The sequence below is a fragment of the Phoca vitulina genome, unplaced genomic scaffold (assembly GCF_004348235.1).
Source record: "Phoca vitulina isolate PV1807 unplaced genomic scaffold, GSC_HSeal_1.0 scaffold11, whole genome shotgun sequence".
Taxonomy (NCBI): Eukaryota; Metazoa; Chordata; class Mammalia; order Carnivora; family Phocidae; genus Phoca; species Phoca vitulina.
In genome coordinates this window covers 45,278,497-45,297,826 of record NW_022589714.1, presented here as the reverse complement: position 1 = coordinate 45,297,826, position 19,330 = coordinate 45,278,497, and the positions used below count along the sequence as shown (strand labels likewise).

The 19,330-nt window shown below is 46.0% G+C and overlaps 1 protein-coding gene across 3 annotated transcripts in view; it reads left to right on the top strand.

The window, feature by feature from the left end:
• Positions 1–17,617, top strand: part of RNF8 (ring finger protein 8) — a 34,434-nt gene extending 16,817 nt beyond the window's left edge. For 2 of the 3 annotated variants that reach the window (XM_032409902.1, XM_032409901.1), the window contains 6 exons: positions 703–1,443; positions 3,732–3,794; positions 6,197–6,286; positions 8,620–8,727; positions 10,637–10,841; positions 17,161–17,617. In XM_032409902.1, the coding sequence (XP_032265793.1) occupies positions 703–1,443; positions 3,732–3,794; positions 6,197–6,286; positions 8,620–8,727; positions 10,637–10,841; positions 17,161–17,177 (1,224 nt within the window). In that variant the 3' untranslated portion in view covers positions 17,178–17,617. The remainder of the gene's footprint in view (positions 1–702; positions 1,444–3,731; positions 3,795–6,196; positions 6,287–8,619; positions 8,728–10,636; positions 10,842–17,160) is intronic. The other variant, XM_032409903.1, reaches the window with a different exon arrangement.
• The last annotated feature ends 1,713 nt before the right edge of the window (positions 17,618–19,330 follow it).

Sequence of the window (19,330 nt, the reverse complement as noted above, 5' to 3'; positions counted from 1 at the left end):
ACTATCCCTATTTTGCAGACAGAACTGGGACACAGGTTAAGTAAAGTGCTGAAGGCCGGGCAACTCATAAATCCAAGGTGGTGCATTTGGGCTGTGAACTCAAGTCTGTCTGAGCCAGAGCACCAACTCTTAACCACTATGCTGTGTTCCCCAGTGGACCTCTGGGGCTATTAATTGGGTTAGATCCCAGTACGAGGTACTGATACATTCTTTTTAGGTTTATGTGTACTGGGAAGTGCTTTGCTCATTCACCAATGTGTTCGGGGGCCACGTTAAGAGACAGTGCTTGTGTGACTTTCCTGGCTAAGCCTACCTTTTGAACCTCATCATTAGACGCTGCTTCCTTTGCTAATAGCCAGTTTTCCAGTCTTGGGCCATGGCCCCCAGTTTAGGTCAATAGGAGCTATTCAACTGCAGTTTCTTTTAATGCTGCTGCATTTGAGTAATTCATCTGCCAGTAATAAGGTGATTCCTGCCTATTATACCAGCAGTTCTCTGTGGAGGCATGAATGTAAAATGTAGGTAAAAAGCCAAAGCTGTTGGAAGAATGCTGTTTCTAAGGGTGGTGGTTTATGAACCTTTTCTATTTGTTCTCAAGGGTTTTCCTTCTGAAAAGGCAGAAGGTTTTGCAGCAGCAGGAAAAAGTCCATTAAGAGGAAGAAAATCATGAAGCTTATTTCGTCTTTCTTTCCCTTTTTCCAGAGTCTGAATGGTGTTTGGCTGAACAGAGAACGTCTAGAACCTTTAAAGGTCTATTCTGTCCATAAGGGAGACCACATCCAGCTCGGGGTACCTCTGGAGAATAAGGAGAATGCAGAGTATGAATATGAAGTTACTGAAGAAGACCGGGAGAGGATGTATCCTTGTCTTGCCCCAAAGAATGACCAGATGATGGGAAAAAATAGGGGATTGAGAACTAAAAGGAAATTTAGTTTGGATGAATTAGAGGGTCCTGGAGCTGAAGGCCCCTCACATTTGAAATCCAAAATAAGTAAAGTGTCTTGTGAACCTGGTCAACCAGTGAAGTCTCATGGGAAAGGTGAAGTGGCCAGTCAACCGTCTGAATATTTGGATCCTAAGTTGACTTCTCTTGAGCCGAGTGAGAAGGCCACAGAGGCTCATGTTCACCCTGGCTCCGCAAAAATCATAGAGCTTCATCGTAAGAAGCAGAAAGCCTCAAACCCTTCAGTGTCTCAGAGCAGCTTAGAACTGTTCAAGGTGACCATGTCCAGGATTCTGAAGCTGAGAACACAAATGCAGGAAAAACAGGTAGCTGTCTTGAAGGTGAAAAAGCAGACCCAAAAAGGGAACTCAAAGAAAATTGTGAAAATGGAGCAGGAGCTGCAGGACTTACAATCCCAGCTGTGTGCGGAGCAGGCCCGGCAGCAGGCCAGAGTGGAGCAGCTAGAGAAGACTTTCCAGGAAGAGGAGCAGCATCTCCAGGTACCACACAGGAGGGAAGGGCGCCAGTGCTCCTCAGGGATGGGCAGGCCCTTGGTGAGCCTCTGGCCACAGCTCTGTGTTTCTGGGTCAGGGACCGCGTGCTTTGAGTGCCAGGGACGCGAGATGGAATGGGAACGAAGGACTTTGAGAGGGAGAAGGGGGTAGCGTAAAGTGTTAAGACTTCAGCATGATGGTCAAGAGCCGGAGTGTGGTGCCATGTTGGGGTAAGGTAGCTGGCTAGCCAGGACGTAGCTGATCTCAGGGTGTAAAGCTGAGGCCCCTGAGAACTGAGGTAAGTTCAGAGAGAGGTTAGATGAAGGTGAGGAGGCCACAGAACCACAGTACACTCAGTTAAACCAATAGTGGTCCTTATGAATTATCTTTCTTTGCTGTGTCAAAGCCAAATCACTTAGCCCCAAGGCAGCGATGGGTCAGGTGGTAACTCTGCTCTTGTTGTACCTGGCAACTTACTAGCTCTGATGATTAGTTAACTCTGTAGCTAACCTAGGAAGTGGGAGCCTAGAAAGGCAGAAAATGTTTTTGTTTCTATCCTAAGCATCCAGCACAGGAGGGGCCAGGTATATTGTGATTCAGTTGTTGGGTTGAGTGATAAGCACCTTCCCCAGTGCCTTTAGGGGGAAGGTCGAATAATGACTGTCTTAGCTGTGTCAGGGTAAGACCAAATGTGTCTCCATCCCTGAGTCATTTGCTTAGATTGCAAGCTCTTGCACAAAGCCTCTAGGCTAGAGCTGATCCTGGTCCCTGCTCAAAATGTCAGTTCCCATCTGGCAAGAAGCACATGTTTACTCCCACCTACTTGCTCAGGTAATATTGAATGTCAAGAATTCCCCATTGTTGACTTAGAAATAAAAAGGACCAATCAGGATTGAAGAGAATAAGCTTTTCTGTTTTGTTTACTTTGCTCAGGGGAAGGAACAACCAGTAGTGTTGGCTTATTTCTGAACAATTTATAAATCTCATTCTAATCTCTGCTATCCCCTTGAACTGGTAGCATTAGCAAGGGCCATGGATTAAATGGGTCTTTCTGAGGGTATACACTGCTTGCTTATGTGTACCTTTTTGCTTCCCCTACCGGCCTGGACTAGTTCTTGCAGTTAATGGAGGGAGTTCATCTTTACATATTTAGCATATGACACCTTCACCAGAGCAGAACCTTCTTTAAAGGCTAATGTGTCCAGGAACAAGAGTTATTATTAATTAATATTTGTGGCTGCTTTGGTCATGCTTCAGGATATAGCTATAAAATCTTTTTCTATATCAAAATGGTAAAGAAAGGCAAAAAGGACTGGCTTGGAGATTTTCTAGGGTATTTGAGGGTCATATATAAATAGCTCATGGTGAAATGTATCTGGTCCTTTGTTTATGAGCTGCATGTCCCTCTGCCACCAAGCCCTAAGGATTTATTCTCCTCCTACTAATTGTTCTAAAGCTCATTTAACTGTTGCTTCACACAGATTTTTTTTTTTTTTTGGAGCACCTGCCTTGCCTGGTGCTCTGTACTTGGAGTCCAGGTGGTTATGAAGATGCTTAATAAAGGGTTTTTGCCATTAAGAAATAAATCTTGTTCAAGAAATGAGATATATTATACACGTAAAATAATCAGGACAGTTTTAAGTCAATGTATATTTAAATTAGAGAATAATTTCCAGTTGGCGTATTAAATGGGCAGGTAATTCTTAAAGTAAAGAGGGAAGGGCCTAGAGGGTCTTGTAGAAGGTGCTGGACAAAGGACAGCGATGATGTGGAAGGCATCCATATCAGAGGGGGCTGATGGAGAAAACAGTGTAAGTTGCAGCAAGGAGGAGAGGCAGTTTATGGGCTAGAAGTGACAGAGACTCACACTAACAGGGCGGCCAGAATCGAGGGAAGAAACGTGGTGGAGCTTGTGAGTGTCAACCTAGGGGATTATATCTGAGTTTAGATATTTGGTGGCTTCGAAGCTCTCCGTTTACATCTTTCTGGGAGTCACGGTGTTAGCCAGTGAAGAAGACTTGGAGTATTACCCCAGGGGTTCTCTCCAGAACAACTCAGGTGGTAGCTTGAAGGTGACAGCCCTGAGGTGTGCAGTGTTTGAGTAAGTAGTTCACGCTGCTCAAATCCCTTCCTGCCAACAGCTTAAAGTAAAATGGGAGATTTTCCACCTGCTCCCTGCCCCCTGTTGTTTCCAGATGCTCACAGAAGCCAGTCTGCTCTGCTTGTTGCTAGATTTTGTTTCTTTTATCCCCCTCTCTGCAGGGAAACCTTCCATTTTGTTTTTGGCTTTGCAGGGTTTGGAGAAGGAGCAAGGAGAAGAGGACCTGAAGCAACAGCTGGCCCAGGCTCTGCAGGAGGTAACTTATCTCTTGCCACTGTACTGGGATTGTAGTGGGCTGCGGCTTCCCGTGGCCGCTGGCTGCCTCTTGTGCTTAGCACACACCTCTGCAGATCTCCACTCTGCAGACAAGCGGCTGCTCACACCATCAGGTTGGAGACTGGGCCTCACAGACATGCCGGGACTCAGCATGAAAACCTGGGTCTTCATCTGAGCAGACGTTGCTCTAGTGAAGATGGGACGGAGCCTTTAGCAGTTAGGAGGCTCTCTGGGGGAAGTGGCTGTGCTTCCAGAAAGGTGAGGGCAGCAGAGGGGCATTTCAAGCTATGACTTGGCCACCAGGGCCTGCAAGGGTCTTTATTACCTCACTGTTCCTGAGCTGAAGCCTTCCAGAAACCATTCAGGAATGTTCCAGTTAAGCATTTTAGGTCAGGTTGAGAGTGCAGTTTGACAGTCAGCAAAGCATAGCGATTTACTGAAAGGGCAAGGCTCACAGGAATAAATTCCCCTCAAAGATTGCCTGTAATTTATTTCATGTAACTTGACTATCATCTGATAGTCTTTTAAACCTGCTTTATCTTCCATCTTTAACGTGTTTATGATCAGGAATTTGATGCAAGTTCTGTCGGGAGGTTAGTGGGATGGTTCAAATCTCCTTGAGAAGAGTGAGCAATTGCATTAGAATTTGTATAGGAGAATTTTTCCTTACGTTCTTTTCTTGCATATGTAATTCCCAACCTTCTTAGAATGCTAATAGCCCCGTATTATTGTGAGCTCTGGGGGGAATGCCTGCCTTGATTTCCCTAAGGGGTGTACAAATAGCCTTGAAAAGCCTTGGGTGAAAATTAATTCAATCTTTTTGGAATTTTATTTTCTAAGCTTGTTTATTTTCTAGGGTGGGAAACTAGGTATATTTCCCATTTAGAGCATTATTAAATTGTATTGCAATATTGTTTTGAAATCGACTGGAAAAGAGTAAGGTTCTGCTACTTGGAAATCCCCAAGGGATCATTGAGTACCTTGTACCCACAACAACTCACCCTCTCCTGAGAGATAGGAAAACATTTAGCATGAGGTAGTTGGCCAGTCTCCATTCATTAGTCTAAAATGGGATACTTTTAGGTCATGGTTGATAACAACATGCCTAGGGACATACCACTCTCTCAACTGAAACAGTGGTTGTTTTTTGGTCCACCCTGTTGGTCCCTCTGTAGCAGTTTTTTTTTTTTACTTACTAGGCAATTACAAAAACTTGCATTTACATAGAGCTTTTTTTTTTTTTAAGATTTTATTTATTTATTTGACAGAGACACAGCGAGAGAGGGAATACAAGCAGGCAGTGGGAGAGGGAGAAGCAGGTCTCCTGCCGAGCAGGGAGCCAGATGTGGGGCTCGATCCCAGGACCCTGGGATCATGACCCGAGCCAAAGGCAGACACTTAACGACTGAGCCACCCAGGCGCCCCTACATAGAGCTTTAAAAACTTTTCCAAATGCTTTCATATCTGTTATTTTATTTTCTTAACACTGATGTAGGAGGGGCACCTGTTGTCCCATTTTATAGATGAGTAAGTTAGGCACATACATCTAATCAGTGGTCAAGATGAATACCCAGGCCTTCTGATATAATTGCTTTTTGGGGGGAGACCACACATCTTAAAATTTGTTTCTTGAGTAATATCTTTTCAGAAATATTTACCTTTATTCCACCCTTTTTAAGAAAGGATTTGAGGTGAGAATTAAAGTGTAAGCTATACTTAAGCGCAAGGGTGCTCAGAAATTTTCATAGTAGAATCTCTTGACATTCAGTGTAGGCAGTTAGTCACAATGATTGAGCTATTAGCTCTTGGATGTGCCAGCTTCCAGAAGACACAGGCAGGGTTCAGGCAGCACTGCCTTACAAGCACGTCGTATGTGATTTGTAGAATAAATAGGTTAAAGGTCTTTTTTATCTCAATAAAAATGATTATCTAGACATTCCATTTCTCCCTGATTATTTCTTAAAAGCCACTCCCAGTGCTGGGTAGCCTCAGATTACTTACCAGCTCTTGAGCATTGGTTCCCAGAATCACTTGGGCGGCTTTTTTAAAAAAATGCACATTCCTGGGCCCCCAGCCAAACCTACAGAATCAGACTCTCTGGAAGGCAGTGTAAGTTCTTTAGTTGATTTGGATGGCCATTGAGGTTGGGTTATTTCCAGAGGGATTAATGGATTTGATGACCACCCTCCCTAGCTGCCCCCTTCCCTGAAGAAAACCAGCAGGTAAGTGGGCTGTCCTGAAGGAACAAAGGCATTCTTGAAATTGCCAATCCATTGATCCCTTGAACCAAAGCCACTGATGGAGGGAGCAGGCTCATGTGTGGCTGAAAGGAAAGATGCAGTATAAGCTCATCTTGAATATGTATCTGCTATGTTTCTGCAGCATCGGGCTCTAATGGAAGAACTAAATCGCAGCAAGAAGGACTTTGAAGCAATCATTCAAGCCAAGAACAAAGAATTGGAACAGACCAAGGTACTAGAAAGAAGATGAAGGTTTAGAATTTGGTTAGTACATGCAACTCAGCATTTTCAACAGTGCAAGGGTTGCTATGGTGAATGAAGAGAGAGATTATGGCAGTTCTCTGCCTCAGGGGATATAATCCGTAAAATTATTCAGGCCTATAGAAGGGTCTGCCTCTAAGACATTTTTTTCCTTCCCTCATTCAGAAGCGAAATGGTGGGAATGAGACTCTCATCCTGCAGTCTCGTCCTTTGGCTGTGGTAGATGCCCCTTCAGAGTGTTTCACTGAGACAGGCTAAGGGGTGGTATAGTCGAGAAACAGTTCATCCTGATGCATGTAGATAATTATTTCCCACATCCCATCAGTGGAATGCTTAAATTAGGGGTTCTAAACTCAGGTGCCCACCAGGGTAGACCGGTAATAGAAGTGAGTGGAGTGGCCTTGGTGCAGGATCACGGTAGGGAGCTGTGAGGACAGAGGCACACCAGCCAGGGGCACTCGCCAGCCCCCTTCCCTGCCCCCGTCCCCGAGAGGCAGCTCTTCTCTGCTGCAGGCAGTCGTTGCTGTCCAGAAGTGCAGGCCCACTGTTGTCAGATCTTCTGCCTTTTCCACAGAAGATGGAAATCCAAATGTTTATGTGAACCATTTCAATTTTAAATATTAGCAACAAATTCAAGGTTTTTTTTGTTTTGTTTTTTAATATCATGAGGGCCAAACTAAACAAATCTGCCAGCCAGATCCAGTCCACAGGCCACCGGTTTGGAACCTCTGACCTAAACTTAATGCCTGAGGCTGACTGCATCTCTCAGCCCACCCTTCCCCACAGACAGACCTGGAGCAGAATACAGAAAGGAGGAGACTCAACTTTCATTTGGTTTGAGATCCTTATCCTCTGTTTAAATCACATAGTACTTTCTTTCTTAAATTCCAAAAAACCACCAAATCTTTTTAAACCTAGCAATTTGTAAGTTTTCAGGGAACTTGACTTTAGTTAAAATGGGTCCAGACCCTCTTCACTGCCCTAAGCAGTGTGACGGTCTTTGCTTTGATTAAAAGAGACAATAAAAGATGAAAAATTGGGGCGCCTGGGTGGCTTAGTCGTTAAGCGTCTGCCTTCGGCTCAGGTCATGATCCCAGGGTCCTGGGATCGAGCCCCGCATCGGGCTCCCTGCTCAGCGGGAGGCCTGCTTCTCCCTCTCCCGCTCCCCCTGCTTGTGTTCCCTCTCTCCCTGTCTCTCTCTCTGTCAAGTAAATAAATAAAATCTTTAAAAAAAAAATGAAAAATTAATCAGTTACTCAGATACACCCTAAATGGCCTTACCTTTCCCGTAAGGGGCTCCTGACACTTTCAGTTTAGGGGATGAGGTGCTGACTTAAATAAATGTTTGCGGGGTGCCTGGGTGGCTCAGAGCATTAAGCGTCTGCCTTCGGCTCAGGTCCTGATCTCAGGATCCTGGGATCGAGCCCCACATAGGGCTCCCTGCTCGGTGGGGATCCTATTTCTCCCTCTCCCTCTCCCTCTGCCGCCCCCCCTGCTTGTGCTTGCTCGCTCTCTGTGTCAAATAACTAAACAAAATCTTTAAAAATAAATAAATGAATGAATGAATGAATGTATGTATGTATGTATGTATGTTTGCTTCAAGAGAACATACCTAGGATCCTTCCCAAAAAGTGTGTCCACGGGTGGTCTGACCTCTTGGGGGAAGCAGAGGGAAATTGGACTGCAGAGGGAAATTGGACTGCAGACCTCTGCAGGAGGTGGAGGTGGCAAGCATCATAGAGCTTGGATCCCCAAGGGCCTGGAAGAGGCCCTCTCAGCCTCCTGCCTCCAGGGAGGAGTATAAGTATTAGCCTTATTTTGTAGAAGAGGCAGCTGCAAGGAACACAGGGGACCTTATAAACTAATTCAGGCTTCCTGCCTCTTTGGCCTGTTTTTCATGTCTGCTTTCATGTCCAGTAAGTTCTTGGTTGCTTGGGATGATTTTATATCACCTCTAAACTGCCGTTAGTTATAGGATATGTAATCCTCATTATAGTCTTGGGTGGTCTGAACGCTACCTTCAGTTTTTCTCATTTGGTTAGTTCTGGGGAAGGAGACAGACCTACAATGCAAATACAGAAAAAGTGGAGAGAGGAAAGAAAGGAAGACAGTGCCCTATATTAGAAAGCAGTTCTGAGAAATCATAACCCTCTGGGAAAGGGTTTCATTCTCCTGTTGCTGCGCCAGGTTGAATATTTTATTTAGACTCCTGAATCCTATTCCAGACAATTAACCTGTTCCCTGTCCTGTTTTGCATTCTTGTCGGTTCCTCCAAATGACAGGTGGGGTTGTGTGTCTTTGCAGGAGGAGAAGGAGAAGGTGCAAGCACAGAAGGAGGAAGTGCTTAGCCACGTGAATGACGTGCTAGAGAATGAGCTCCAGTGTATTATTTGCTCAGAATACTTCATTGAGGTAATTACAAGCAGTGGCTCATGCCTTCTTACTCCTCTCAACCGTGAACGGAGCATCGGCTGCACAGGTTCTGCTATAGGGAAACATTCTGAAGAGGTTTTTATTCTAGGAATCTGTTGTAGTTATCTGACCTGAAAGTGACTTCGAGAGGTGGCCATGTCTCATTTGTCTTTTGTAGTCTTCTTTACCTTTACTGATCTTTTTATTTTGTGTGTTGTTGAGTGTTTATTTGGTACAGTCGCTCTTTTTAGCTGCAATAAAGCCTTTATTTCTTTGTTGTTGGGAGAAAACAGGGCCACGTGGCATTAGATTTTTGAGGTATCAGAGTAAAGCTGCTCAATAAAGCTTCTCTTTCTTTACTCTGAATGGGCGCAGTGCTGAGAGTGGGCGGATAGTTCATTCAGCCTTTAACAGGGTGGTAAATGTCACTGACGTGTGACCACTTTGGGAATTCAGCCAAATGGAACATATTTCCGGGACTCTGAGGCTCCCTATGAAAACGAAAACATCTCCTAGGTTACCATTTGTTATCATGTCAAATTTTTGCATTTGTGACCAGTTCATCTTATACCATTCATCTTAAACTCAAGTTGTTAAATGACAGTGCTTTTCAGACTTCTTTAAAAAAAGAAAATGCATGTACACACTCCTTCCTTGTCTCTGGTAGTCTATAGGGAGGTTGAGTCTATTAGCCTCCTGAGAAATCTGCCCTGGGTAGATCTGTTTCTTTTGCTCTGGATCCAGTTTGACTTCAGGTCATCATTTCCCCCATAGTTTCTAGTCATTTGATTCCCTACTTTGGAGAGACCCAGTGTGGCTTTGACAGGGCTCTGCTAGAGGGACGCAAGGGAAGGGATGTTGGGCTGGGTGATGAGTTAGCCCACCCGGAACATCTCCACAGACAACAGACAAACAACCTGACCCGCGCCTTGTTTACCGCAGACTGCCTGACCTTTTCTACGGTCACCTTGTAAAGTCAGTGTTGGAAAGAGGTTTTATTTTAATCAGACAGGTTTTTAGTCCTGTTTGTGAGGATTTATCTCATACAGTTAACAAAATACCTCCTAGTTGGCTTTCTGTGCTTGACTTGGCATTTGAAAAATGCATAATTTCTAGTATTTTCCACTGCTATCCTAAAAGTAGGAATGAAGACTTTTGAGCCTCAGAAAAACTTGTATCTTAGGAGATGTACATAAACAAGAGTAGTGAAGAGCACGGTTTATATTTTCAGAAGTGAAAAGGGCCCTGGCAGACATCTGACCATTGGAGTGACTCGGAGGAGCTCCTCAGCTTTAGACTCCCTTCTGCTTTCCCTCTTCTCTCAGGCTTATTTACTTAAGGATTCAGTCACTGTCAGTGAATCCATTACACTTTTCCCATTGTTTTAGTTTCTTTTTCCCCAGCCTTTTTAGTTGTCTTTTACATGTATTTTACTTTTTTTTTTGAGTATAGATGCTGCCTCCTGCCGTTCTATACACTGAGTATTCAGAGTGTGCTCCCCGTCATCTATTAAGATTGATCTGATTCTCCATTAGCAGGTTATACATTTGTTTTCCATGAGAGAATTAGTGATGTATTTGTACCAAACATTCACACGCTTACTAGTCCTGCTTGTGTCCAGTGACGTTCGTTTGCAAGGTAGCTAACCTGCCTTGGCAGTGTCGGCTGAGTTGGTGGAACAAGACAGACAAATTTGAACTTACCTTTGAGAACGAAGATGAACCATCTGACTTAAAATCTCCCATCCCCAAGAACAATTCTAATACCATCTGTAAGCCCTCTAGATGGGATTAGGGTTAAATTTCCATTTGGCCTTGGAAATGAACTCCTGTCCTAGCTTTGAGATCACAACCTCCCTGGGAAAGTAAGCATGACGGTTCTGATATGTGTGTTCACGTTCCCATTGTAGGCTGTCACCTTGAACTGTGCCCACAGTTTCTGCTCCTACTGTATCAATGAGTGGATGAAGCGGAAGGTAGAATGCCCCATTTGTCGGAAGGACATCAAGTCCAGAACCCACTCCCTGGTTCTGGACAATTGCATTAATAAGATGGTAGATAATCTGAGCTCAGAAGTGAAAGAACGACGAATTGTCCTCATTAGGGAACGAAAAGGTGAGTGGGTATGAATAAGAAGGTGAGTGCGTACCCTCAACAGAAGACTGACAAACTTAAGTAAGCAGATTTTTTGGTTGGGGAAGAGAGTAAGATAAATGATTCTTAAGCTAAAGAAGAGGAGGGAGAAATGGGAAAAAAGGAAGGAGAGTTAAAGGTAATGAACATGTGAGAAAGAGTTGAGGGAGAATGGACTCGCGTATTTGAGCAGCGGGAAAGGGGGAGACTTAAGTGTATGTACCTTGGTTATGGATGTGGGTAGAAAACACAAGGTCAGAAGGTTTATTGTACCAATCACTAGATGGTGCTGTTGTTCAGGACAGTTCAGTTGCTGTCCAGGTGTTGGCAAAAATCTTGGGCTGGGTACGCAATCAGTTATCAATAGGAGACGAACAAGTCAGAGATTGACAAATTGGAGAGTGCTTGATGAGAACACACATTTTATAGTAAGTCACAGCTTAATTACACAAATTGAACATAATGTTAAATTAGAGAAATTTAATCTTTGGGGATGCTAATATGTCTACCAGCTAGTCTCCCAGTTGGAGAGAATTTGGATAAAGAGATTGGGGAAATGGGTGGGTGAGTTCCCCTAATGAACCATGCTTCCTTGGTGAATATCCACGTATTCAACCAAGTGATCTCATCACCCTTGAAGCTTGCTGTGTTGAGGGTTGCAGAGCCCCTCCACTTGAGACTTAAATGTCCTGTGGTTAAAGATGCATCTTGGGGCAAGGCACAAGGAAGCTAATGGAGAGGAAAAAGGATTGGTTATTGGCCAGGGATGAGAGTGCGTAGAAGCAGGCTGGATCCGATTATCACGGTAATAATAGTCCAGCACAGCACTACCTTCTGGGAGAGCATCAGAGCCAAAGTGCAGTGATGTCAGTTGGCTGCCCATAAGGGCCGAGCAGAGAAGACCCAGAAGCTCACTGCCCCTTACAGGTGCTCCTCACCACCTGGCCATTGGTAACCCAGGTTCATCCGTGTCTCTGGCTATACCTTTCTCCCAGTCCAGGGAAACTGAAGGCCTAAACGCCACACTGCTAAGAGTAGGATCTTTTGTCCGCTGCTTCCTTCCTGCTAGCCCTTCAGCAGATGTCAGCCACTTTGAATAGGGCCAGGAATCTGCTGCTAGTCTGCAGGCGGCCATGCTGTGACTCTGGCCCTCGGCTGGTCAGCCAGAGTGGAGGCCGCGAGCCTGTGCGGGGCCAGGTGAAGCAGCTGCTGAGCAGGAAGTGGGCTTGAGCCTGTTCTGCCAAGGAAGGCATCTCACCTGGGGAAGGGGGGGACAGCCCTCAGGTGGTTCTTTGGAACCAAAGTGTTCTCCACTTTCCTAACAGCTGTGTGCTCATAGATTTTGTGGCCAGTTTGAGCCCTCCCAGATGTTTTACCTCGCAGGAGCCGCTTGATTCTGGCAGAATCCCATTGCTCTTCCCCTCACTTCTCCCTCCGTCAGCATTTACAGGAACGGTACACGCCACATGGGGATAAAGAGATATGTACGGCCTTGTCACCGTTCCCACAGCACTAAAGCCCATATGGAGGAGGGAGAGAGGCGAGTAGGCAGTCGGACAAGTCCCACGCCAGTGTGCTGGTACACTGTAGAGGAGCGGGCTGTCGGTTTGGTCGGGGCAGGTGGAGGTCCAGTAGAAAGCTTCATGGAAGAAGTGTCACTTGAACTGAGTCTTAAAGGTTCCCAGGGGTGGAGCTTTCCAAGCAGAGGCTTCAGCACAAAGCACAGAGGCACGAGAAGCAGTGATGTGTTCATAGCAGTGCCCCCTCATTGCCCATACGTGACAGAATGTCCACATGGGGCCAGGGCAGCCTGAGGACAGCCACGGCTTAGGAAGTGTCCGCTGAGGTATCGTGAATGCCTTCTGAGAGGAGCAGTGACCTGGGACCCAGATTCAACCCAGGTCAGCCTTTGAGTTGGAGTGTGCTGGGTCTCGGGGGTTGGGGGGTTGGGGACACCCATGTACTTTCTTCACCCAGCCCACTGACTGGGTTTCTTCTCGTGCGTGGAAGCGCGATAGATGGCTTCATGCAGCACTGGAAAGGGAAAGAAGAGCCCCGTGTCTTAAGTTCACCTCTGGCTCCCCTCACACAGTTAATCCTGTAGAATAAATCACATCAAACCCCCCTTTCTCTCTAGAGGCTGAAGAGGGTGCCTCTGTGCCTTGTCAGTAACCCTCGGAGCTGACGCGGTGAACTGAAGCGGCCTCCCCGCCGCGCTCCCCCACCGGGAGGGGCGCTGACACTGGTCTCCGTTTCCGTGGTTATTGCAGCGAATGCAGCTCCGAGGTGTTCTCCAGAGACAGGCAGAAGGTTCTGAGTCCCGATTTAGGGAAACATGTGCCAGAGCCATCAGCAGCTTCACTGGTCTGCAGTGTGAGGTTTAGAGAAAATTCTCAGTTCAAATACCAGCCTTCCTTACCAGTTGAAAGCTGCTTTAATCCCCAGTGCATGGGAATTTTAAAAAAGGACCAGACTTAGGATCTGGGAACTGGGATTGGCAGGCCTGTAATTGTCGGAGCTCGGATACCACGGGAAGGCTGTTTTCCTCCTGGGCAGGGGTTGCTCTTACCACAGACTCAGGGAGGGAAACCCATCTGTCGGTGGCAGCGTAAGGTGCTGATTCCACCAAGAGCAGCCCCACTCCAGGCCTCCCTGGCTGGTTGTTGTCTTCTAGTTCCCTATCCCCGTGGGAGGAGTGATGCCGCATGACTGATGAGCCACTGATCCTTGTAAACTCTGTGAGGCCAGATTATACAGAGGAGAGGAGGATAATGCTCGGATACTAGATCCTATGTTAGAAAAAGGATGCTCTGGAGCTGGGGCAGATAACAAACATCTAGTAAGTGCTTGTCACATGAATAATTGTGGCTCTCTGGGATATTGATACGAGATTTTCTGAAGGGAAGACATTCTGACATTCCCTATAGAGGATCTCCCTCCGGAGCTGGTGAGGGGCTAGAGCAGTCTTCTGTCAGCTACTTCCCCTCCTCTGTGTGTTCTGTTCTCATTGAATGTTGGTTGGTTGACAGAGTGTTAACATTCTCACTTTTAGCTTTCCCTAGCAGTTTCTTTGGGTTGTGCTCAGAAAAGAAGAAAGCAGATTATCTAGAAATAAAATCTTGTCGGTCCTTTAGAATAGTGATTTTCAATCCAGGGGCTTTTTCAAATTGCGTCCCCTGGCTCCCTTGGTACCGTTACACTGAGCCAAGGCTCCTGGCGGGAGCGTGCTGTGGCCTTTAGGTATGCCGAGGTGGGGAGAAGGCTTGAGGAAGCACAGCTTCCCTGAGGGTGACACAGGCCCCCGCAGGCTTGAGGGTCGCTGGGAAGATCGACTCAGGTCAGACCACAGAGCCTGTGGCTCTTGCCAGTTTCCCGTAGGCTATGAGGAGGGTGATCCAGACACGGGACAGGAGAAAGTGGCAGTCACTGAAAAGAGATCTGTCTGCCCAGCTGCAAGGTTTTCCGTGATAATGCCCATCTCCCTCTGCTGAAAGACAGAGCCTCGTAAAGGAGGATGTGGGCATGGCCACAGTAACCGTGTCTGGCAAGCTGAGCTCATCCAGAGAGAATACTTGTTAGCAGGTACTCTTAATCCACCCAGTCCTGCCCCTAGAAAATCTGAAGGTCGTGCGCATGAAGTCAGCATGCCTGCCCAGCACAGGACAGTTCATCTGGGGGAAAATGGCTCTCAGCAAGGTAGGCATGGGCTGGGGTGTCCACATGCACGCACTCAAATAGTATGTAACACTGAACTCTTTAAAATTTTTGACTTTTAAAAATTCTTCCTTTGTAAAATCGCCATGGGATAGAAAATTAGTAAACTTGTTACTAGAAGCTTTTTTTTTATTTCTCCATCACCACCTCCCATTTTTGCACCTTAATTTTCCTTTCCTTCTCTTTGTCTATTGTCCTTCCTTTCCTTATCCCTTGATGGGCATCTCCCCCATCACCCTTACTGGCATCTCAGAATGCATAATTGGAAATGACAAGGGCAGCACAGGAACTGTCCCCCCAGTGGGGGAGGGGACCGTGATCGGAGTAGAGGTCAGCCGTGGGATTAATTACAGTGTGTGTGGAGTAGCAACCCGTGAAGCCCTAGAACCTCAGATTGCTTGCTGACTCTAGAGTCTTTTAGACTTCTTCTTTTTTTTTTTTTTAAGATTTTATTTATTTGAGAGAGAGAGCGCGCACTCGCACAAGCGGGGGGCGGTGGGGAGGGCATAAGGAGAGAAACCCAAGCAGACTCCGTGCTGAATGCGGAGCCTGACACACACAGCCTGAGGCGGGGCTCCATCTCACTACCCTGAGATCATGACCTGAGCCGAAATCAAGAGTTGGACACTCAACCGACTAAGCCACCCAGGCTCCCCTTTTGTCTTCTTAATGATAAAACAGAGTTATTTTGGTTCTCTAAAAAAATGGATTCTCCCTTCCGATAAGCATGTAACTTTATGATTTGCTTTACAGACATACACTTTTCAGGAAGTTCTTATTATAGAAGGCCACCTGTGTACATAGGAGTGTCATTAACCAAACCAGATTTTCCCTGAGAGTTTCTTGGTTTCTACACTTAACTCTAGATGAACACAGAGCATTTTTAGATTTCCATGAACTAATCTTAGAGAGTGGCTGGGGTCACTGATTATGTTTCCTCCTCCCTCCCCCATAGAATATCATAGAATTAGGTGCATCACCCGTTGAGGCTTCTCTGCACCAGCTGGATATATATCCTGCCCGACTGCCTGCTACTGTGGTTTTTAAGAAATCTAATGAGACCAGACATGCTCCTATTCCTGGCTAAGGCTTCTGCTTGAATTGCTTTCTGCTTTCCGACTCTGGAGAGTTTGGACCTCTTTTACCCTTGTCCCATGAAACCTGAACCAGAACCAATATCTGTTCCTTGCTTCCTTTTGTCTGGGCCTTTCCTTCCCAGTTCCTACTAAGTGCCAGGTGTTGGGGATAAAAGTAAGGAGGGCATAGGATGAAAAATTGCCTTTTGGATGTAGCAGGAGTGTGGGACATTGATGACTTTATCTAGTACAAGTTTGGGGGGCTGGTGGGGTGAGAGGCTAGTTTGCAGTGAATTGGAGAATGAGTGTGAGGTTAGGGAGTAGAGCAAAGTAAGATAGACAGGGTCCTGAAGAAATTTGGCTACCGCCAAGACAGTAGGGACAGCACCAAGAGAAGGCCATAGTTGGAGGAGGAGGTGGGATAAGAGGAAGTTTTTGTTTTGTTTTTTAAAGACATGAGAGATCCAAGTGTGTTCAGTTGCTGAGCCTGTGGCAGAGCTCGAGGCTGGGAAGTTGAGATAGTGGGCAGGCTCAGATTCTTTGGAAATCAGGATGGGGCAGGGCAGGGAATGCATGGCCCAGATTGGGGAATTAGTCTTTAAAAGTGGGAGGGTACATCTATTTTCTAGAGAGAAGGGTTTAATGTGGGAGGGTGGGCAAGGAAATTTGCTTGAGGAGAGTCAAGAGAATTTCTTTCTTGTGGCTTCTGTATTTTTCTGTGAGTTACTAGGTGAGGCCATTAGCTGCGGGAAGGGGAGCCTCGCTTAGCTCTCCAAGGCTGCCCACAAGTGGAGAAGAGTAACTTTTATAACCCTGTCAGTCCTCCTGCCGACAGTTGTTCAGGACCTCAATCTCAGGGAAGGGGACAGTCTCCCTGGTAGCTTTATTGTGCTCTTAGGCCAGGATCCCTGCTTCCCCGGATTGAGGAAACAGAAACAGTGAATAGCAGTAAATTGTCCCTCCCACCTCCTCCCTGTCTACCTCTCCTTGCCTAGTGCTGTGTATATAATTCCTTCGTCCTTCAACGCATGTTCATTGAGGGCCAGCTTTGTGCCAGGTGCTGCTCTAGGATCCAGGAATAGAAAGACAAGTGAAAATCTAGTAAGTTAGATGTGATTAGTGCTAAGGAGAAAAAGCAAGGGATCAGGGAGTGATCATTGCCATTTTTGGTAAGGTGGTCGAGGGAGGCGTCAGAGAGAAGGCAGTACTGGAGTAAAGCCCTGGAGGCAGCGGCCAGGCCGCCCTGCGGGGAAGAGTGTTACAGGAAGGGGGAATGCGCCTGGGGAGGCGGAGGGCCGCGAGGCCGCCAGTGTGACCGGAGTGGAGTGTGCCATGGGGGCGAGGGGGGCAGCACAGAAGGACCTCGTGGGCCTTTGGTAGGAGTGGGCCTTGAACTCTTACTCTGGGAGAAATGAGGAGCAGGCTCTGTGCAGCGTGACATGAGGGTGGCAGCAGGGAGGCCGGGCCAGGGAAATGCAGCTCCTCTAATTCTCTTTTTTTTCTCTTCCAAGCAAAGAGACTGTCCTGAAGACCATGCTCCAGGGGCATTCGAGGGACTACCAGGCAGTGGAAGCTTGGGAGGGTCTAGAGGATTATCTGTGGACAGGTCTTGGGCCTCTCTGAGATGGCGCGCGGGGCAGAGCCCCGTGGGACAGAGACTGAGTTAGCGAGTCCTCCGCACGACCGTTGTTGGCTGGCCGTGCTGCCACCACGAGGGCTGCTTCCGGGGACTTGATAGACTCCGCTTCCCTGTGTGGTGAATGGGTTATGTATTTCTGTTCTGCTTTTTAACTTTATTGTTTGTTAGCGTTTTGGTACTTCAGAAGCCCCTCAGTTGACATTTGTTTTGGACGGGTTGGGGTACCCCTACGGCTGCCCCTAAAAGCTAAGGCAGCCTCACTTGGAGAGGATGGTCTACCTCTTTGTGAAAACAAGATGTCATTTCCTGGAAATAAAATGTAAAGCCTATCAGTTGCTCAGCTGGGCTTTGGTGTATTTATCTTCTTCCCTTCCAGCTCCCACACAGTCTCGCAAGTAAACACTGGTAGCTCATAAATTGCAACCAAGAAAGTGACTGTATCAGATGATAGACTCAAGTGAATGTCAGCCTAAGAACCAAGCCCAAGATCATGGCCATAGCAGATGCGCTCTGTTAAGGCCCTGACTGTTTTTCCTTTTCATTCCAGAGGTAGGTCACTGCTTACCTGGTTTCAGGAGGGGGTGGATTCCCTTCTTTCAGCTGGGATTCGGAAGTTGTTTCTGAATCTATTTTATTTATTTAGTAAACTCTATGCCCAGCGTGGGGCTCAGACTTAACAACACTGAGTTAACAACACGCTCCACTGATGGAAGCAGCCAAGTGCCCCCAAATCTTTTTTACCTAGTGTCAGAAAACAAGGGCATTGGTTTTATGAGAACGCAATTTTATTTATGTATTTATGTATTTATTTATTTATGTTTAAGTTAAAAGTCATTTCTCTTTTGCTGCCTCCCCCCTCTTTTAAACAGAAAGAGAACTAGTTTGATGTTTGGGAGATAGAAGCTTAGGAAAACCTGTGGTCTCCTTGGTTACTAGTGAGAATGAAGGAAGAAACAGGAAGCTGAAGAGTAGTGATTTGAAACAGGGAGCTCTCTCGTAGGATTATGAAACTGCACATTATGTCATTCAGCAGTTTGCTACCCGCTGGACAGGTATTTTCCTCTCCCTTTTTACTGTCTACCTGGAGAACCATACTTTGTAGTTCTTTATTTATACTCCCTGTGTTTTCATTAAGGATTGGGAAGTATTGACTCACCAACTTTTTAGGGACTGTAGATTTTTTCCTTTGTTGAGTATTCTGAAAATATTGGGAACCCAGAGTCCTAATCTTCATTTCCATCTCTGGAACTTGATTACTGATTGGAACGCTGGTGCAGTCATGGTGGAAGTGAGTTAAACATACAAACAGGACTTGAGTATTCTAACCACATCATAAAAATCCTGATAAATAAAAGATTATTAAAAATAAAAGATTATTACCATCTTGATGTAACATTGAATTTCCCCTGTACGTGTATTTTGTGTATATGATTGTGTGGGCATATATAAATTTTTGTATATTCTGTTGGGTTTTTTTTTTTAAGATTTATTTATTTATTTTAGGTGGGGGGTTGGGGGAGAGCCTGTCAAAGTGGAGGGAGAGGGAGAGAGAATCCTCAAATAGACTCCCCACTGAGCACGGAGCCTGACGCAGGGCTCGATCTTAGGACCCTGAGATCATGACCTGAGCCAAAACCAAGAGTTGGCCACTTAACTGACTGAGCCACCCAGACACCCCTTTTTTTAAGCTCACATCATAATTCACTGTTAGAAGAGTACAGATACACATTTTTTGAATAGGTAATATGGTTGCATGCTTTAAAATCAGAAGGTACAAAGGGATGGAAAGTGAAAATCCTATCACCCTTGTCCCCCAGTGACCACTTCCTGGCACAGTGCTGATGAGTGTTACCAGTTCTTTGGGTGTCCTTCCAGAGATCTTCTCTGACTGTACAAGCAATATACACATAGTCTTTTCCCTTCCTTAAAATGAATTACGACAGACTGTACACTATTCTATGCCTTGCTTTTTTTCAGATATATCTTGCGTGATGGTTCCGTATCACAACACAAGGAACTTCCTCTTTCTTTGTTCTAGCTGC